Here is a 5,322-nt window from a genome sequence, read left to right on the forward strand (position 1 = left end):
GTGACTCTTTTCTAGAAATTTTTCTCCACATCAGCAGTAAGGCTGTTTTGTTTTCTTATCATTCATGTGTTCATGTTCACAGGAGTAGCACTTTTAATTTCCTTCAAGAACTTTTCCTTTGCATTCACAACTTGGCTATTTGCAGCAAGAAGCCCAGCTTTTAGCCTATCTCAACTTTTGACATGCCTTCCTCACTAAGCCTAATCATCTCTAGCTTTTGATTTAAAGTGAGGGACATGTGACTGTTCCTTTCACTTGAACACTTAGAGGCTATTGTAGGGTTATTAATTGGCCTAATTTCAATACTGTTGTGTCTCAGGGAGTAGAGAGGCCCCAGGAGAGGGAGGGGAATGGGTCAATGGCCAGTTGGTGGAGAAGTCAGATCACACGTACAACATTTATCGATTGTGTTCACTGTCTTATGTGAGTGTGGTTTGTGGTGCCCTAAAACAACAATAGTAACATGAAAGGTCAGTGATCACAGATCAGCGTAACAGATATAATGAAAAAGTTTGAAATACTGTGAGAATTAACAAAATGTCACTGAGACATGATGTGAATACATGCTGTTGGCAAAATGATGCCAATAGACTTGCTTGATGCTGGGGTGCCCACAAACCTTCAGTTTGTAAAAAAAAAAAATGCATTCTGCAACACGCAATAAAGCGAGGTATGCCTGTATCTTCTCCCGTTCTGTGAGTTACCTTTTCACTCTTTTGTGTCCTTTGATGTGGTCCCTTTTGTTTATTGTTTTGCTTTTGTTGCCTATGCTTTTGTTGTCATATCCAAAGAAAGTCATTGCCAAATCCAGTGTCATGAAGCTTTTCCCCTGTTCTATAGTTTTAATTTTTATGTGTAAGTCTTTCATCCATTTTGAATTAACTTTTGTCTATGATGTAAGGTAAGGGTTCAGTTTCATTCTTTCGCAGGTAGCTATCCAGTTTCTCCAGCATCATTTGTTAAAGAGTATTCTTTTCCCCATTGAATGGTCTTGGCACCCTTGTCAAAAATCATTTGATTATATCTGTGAGGGTTTATTCATGGATTCTCTATTCTGTTCCATTGATCTGTATGTCTTTCTGCCATTACCATGCTGTTTTGCTTACTATAGCTTTGTAGTAAGTTTTAAAATCAGGTAATATGAGATCTCCAATTTATTCATCTTTGTCAAGATTATTTTGTCTAGTGAGATCCTCTGGGATTCCATATGAATTTTAGGATGGATTTTTCTATTTCTATAAAAATGTGTTTGGGCCTATTGAGTTTTTTGGGGCACTTTTATCAAATCATTTGATCATAAGTGCATGTAGCTATTTCTGGACTCTCTTCTGTTTTATTAATCTGTATATCTATCCTTATGATGATAACACAGATTCTATAGCTTTATAATGTCTTGAAGTCAGGTATTATAAGTCTTCCAACCTTGCTGTTTTCCAAAATTGTTATGGCTATTCTCTGTCCTTTGCATTTCCATATTCATTTTATCATCAGTTTATTTTCTACCAGAAGAAAAGATGCTAGGATTTTGATTGGTATTGCATTGAACCTATAGCTCACTTTGAGGAAAATGACATCTTAGTGATCTTAAGTATTCTGATCTATGAACATGGTATGCCTCTTCTTTTATTTAGGCCTTTAATTTCCTTCAGGCGTGTTTTATAATTTATGGTGTAGAGACTAACTTATCTTGTGTATATTTATTTCTAAATGTTTCTGGTGGTGTTATAAATTCTTTTTTATATTTTATTTCCAAATTGCTGCTAGCATCTCAAAATTAATTTATTTGTGTATTGACTTTGTGTCCTGCAGCATTGCTATAGTCACCTATTAGTTCTAATCGCTGTTTTTTAGATTCGTAGATTTCTTAAGATTTTCTTTGTAAATAATTATGTTGTTTGTGAATAAAGACAGATTTACTTCTTTTTTTGAACCTAATGCCTTTTACTTTTCTTGCCTTCTCACAATAGCTGTGTTATCCAGTGTAGTGTCAAAAAGAAGTGTCTGAGAAACAATCTTTGCCTTGTTCCCCATCTTAGTGGGAAACAATATGTTAATATTTCATGTTAGCTCTAAGTTTTGCATAGATTCTAAAATCAGAACTCAGCTTCTTGCTTCTGGTGGAAACAATATGGGTCTCTTGCCAGAGGATGGATGCCAAAGCCTTTCGTCTAGAATTGTGCTGTTCTACTGGATATTAGCCATGTGGTGCTGTTTAAATTTAAATTAATTAAACTTAGATAAAAGTAAAAGTTCAGTTTCTGAAATGTCTTGCTAGATATATTTTAAATTCTTAATGGCCACATATAGCTGGTGTCTACTGTAATGGATGCTAATATAGAATATTTCCAACATTGCAGAAAATTCTGTTTGATGGCACTGATCTAGAATTTAATACCAAGTAACTCTGTTATATGGAGAAGTTGGTTTAATGTGAAGGGATGATTTTGTCTCTCCTGAAAGCTGGAGACATCACAAAGAGAAAAGATGTCTTATGTTTTTGCTGACTTATCCCGAAAAGTATTTTAAACTAAGAAGAAACTAATCTAAAACGGTTTTTCTTGAGACTTGCTTCAGTAGAACTAATTTCTGATTGTTGTTCATAAATTCTATAAATATTCACACATTTTTACATTGTGCTGAGGAAGCATCTGATGCATACGAGGCTTTTCTCAACACGTAGACGTTGAAGTGTGGTTAATTACTGCTCAAGCGGCTTTTCCCCTGTTCATCAGATTAGCTTTAAGTAGTACAACTTAAAGTAATAATAAAAGGATTCAGAATTAAGAGATTAAGATCTTGTGTTTCAGATTTTTAATTTATCTTTCTCTAGTTGGGAAGACACTTCAAATCTTTAACATTGAGATGAAGAGTAAAATGAAGGCTCACACTATGGCAGAAGAGGTGATATTCTGGAAATGGGTTTCTGTGAACACTGTTGCCTTGGTGACTGAGACCACAGTCTACCACTGGAGCATGGAGGGTGACTCCCAGCCCGTGAAGATGTTTGACAGACACGCCAGCCTAGCAGGTTACCAGATGATTCACTATCAGACCGACAAGAACCAAAAGTGGCTGCTGCTCATTGGCATCTCGGCTCAGGTAAGCCTTGGCCGCCCGCAGGCTGGTCTGATGTAACTTAGAAGCCTGATGTTAGAGTGGAATGGTTAAGTCATTTGAGGTTAGTACAGGTGTCAGACAGAAGAAGTAGGCCTGGAACTGAAAGAAATAGAGATTACAAAGAAATGTGAACTCAGGATCAAATAATCTTTATTCAGTTTGGCCTGTTAACGACTGTATTCTCTTAGGTTACTGATGTTCTTTCTGGAAGCTATTTCTGGCACAGTTTTGAGAAGTGAATTATTGAGGAATTTTATAGAGTAACTTGGAACTTATAGATTTATGAGAAGTATTCTTTAGGCTCTATTGTAAGGACTTAAGGGAATGTTACTGACTCATGTCCTTTTATAATGAAAGTAATATCTTTCTATCCTCCTGTTTTTCATTCCTGGTGCTAATCCAGTCACCAGATACTTAAGGACTACAGGATGTTTGGCACTTGGATCTAGATCTTAATAGCCAGTCATGAACATTGAGTGGCCCTTCCATAGCCTAGTCGGCATGGTATGTCTGCAGAATTCTAGTAATCAAAGAGCTGTCAGATGTTTGAAGAGAGTGCTATGGGAGCCACGAGAGTACCTCAGAGAGCCTTCAACACAGGGGGATCTAAGCCACATTTTATTAGCTATAAAAATGTACTTTGGAAGGAAACAGTGTATGCAAAGACATGGAAATGGAGGAGAATGGCTGCTTCTGGGGGCGTGCGGTCATCCACTGTGGTTGGTACCTGTAGGTAAGCATAAGAGGCAGCTAGAGGGGCAAGGCTGGGGTCCAGACTAAGGTGCGTGCTCTATCTTGCAGGCAATGGGAATTCCGTAGCAGGTTTTAAGGAGAATGATGTAATTAATTTTCCTTCTTAACAGCATTGAGGAATGGAAAAAATGTAATTGGTGTTGTTGAGGGTGGACCACCATGGAGACTGGAGGCTGGGAGGCTAGTTGACAGGCAGAAACAGGAACAAAGCCATGCAGTCTGTTCTGGATTAGAGACAGGTAAAGAACAAGCAGAAGGGGAAGGAGTACTTCTTTCTACTTCAAGGTCTCTTCTCTGCATCCTCCAGGAGAAACGAGGCATGTGTGACTTAGGTGAAGGCAGTGGCACTGCACTTGTCAGGGAGGCAAGACATAAGATGTTGGCTCACTCACCCCGACGAGGGATGTCCACAACACACAGCTAACGTCGTAATGGCGTAAGGCTGAAAGCTTTACCCCAAGATCAGGAATGAGACAGGGGTGTCTGCTCTTGCTACTTCAGTTCAACATTGGACTAGAGGTTCTAGCCAGGGAAATGAGAGCAGAAAAAGGTATAAAACGCATCTAGAAAATTCCTATTCTTGAACGGAAAAATTAAAACTATCTCTGTTTGCCAATTGTTAGGTCCAGAGCCAAGAGAGAGGCACACAAAGGCTTATGTGTAGCAAAATGCTGTTTATTTTGAGCATCTCAGTGCAGTTGAGTGGAGGTGAAAAAGTGTCCACCATGAGGGGAAGGGAAAGCCTTGGGTTTTATAGAGGTTTTTTCCCGGGGAGTGAGCAACACCTACAGAGATAGGGAAGGGGATAGCTTTGTCCTTATCAAGGGGGATAGGAATCCCAGCGTAGCTGCAGCTGCCTGTGGTCGAAGTTAGACTTACAACCTCGGACTCTCCAGACTCCTGTGGCTTTTGTTTCACAGGCTTTATGATATTTTTTGGTTTCCTACTCTAAGTAAACCTAACACCGATGACATGATCTTGTATGTTGAAATCTTAGGGAATCCAATAAAGAACTCTTAGAACTAATAAACAAGTTCAGTAGGTTACAGAATAGTAGATCAATATACAAAAATCAGTTGTGTTCCTATGCACTTGCAATGAACAATCCAAAGATGAAATTAAGAAAACAATTCCATTCATAATAACATCAAAATGAATAAAATACTTAGAATAGAATAAAATACTTAGAATCTCTTACTCTCAGCAGGAGATTGGTGGAGTAAAGACCTCTGAAAATCTACTTCTCCATAAAAGCAATGAGAAAACTGGTTAAACACTGTCAAAACCAACTTTCTCAGAATTCTGGAAATTAACCACAGGCTTTCAAAAATCCAAAGAACTTTTATTTGAGACAACTGGCTGTATTTCAGAATTTCAGAAAATTGTCTATATTTCAGGATCTCAGAAAATTGCTATATAGCAAGTGAAAAAAGAAAATTAAAAACCTCAAGG

At 38.0% G+C, this 5,322-nt stretch overlaps 1 protein-coding gene across 1 annotated transcript in view; it reads left to right on the top strand.

The window, feature by feature from the left end:
• The window catches only part of CLTCL1 (clathrin, heavy chain-like 1), a 152,773-nt gene that overhangs the window by 73,007 nt on the left and 74,444 nt on the right, over positions 1-5,322 (top strand). The window contains 1 exon segment of the mRNA XM_012654952.1: positions 2,831-3,099. Within this exon segment, the coding sequence (XP_012510406.1) occupies positions 2,831-3,099 (269 nt within the window).

The sequence above is a fragment of the Propithecus coquereli genome, unplaced genomic scaffold (assembly GCF_000956105.1).
Source record: "Propithecus coquereli isolate 6110/MARCELLA unplaced genomic scaffold, Pcoq_1.0 Scaffold456, whole genome shotgun sequence".
NCBI lineage: Eukaryota > Metazoa > Chordata > Mammalia > Primates > Indriidae > Propithecus > Propithecus coquereli.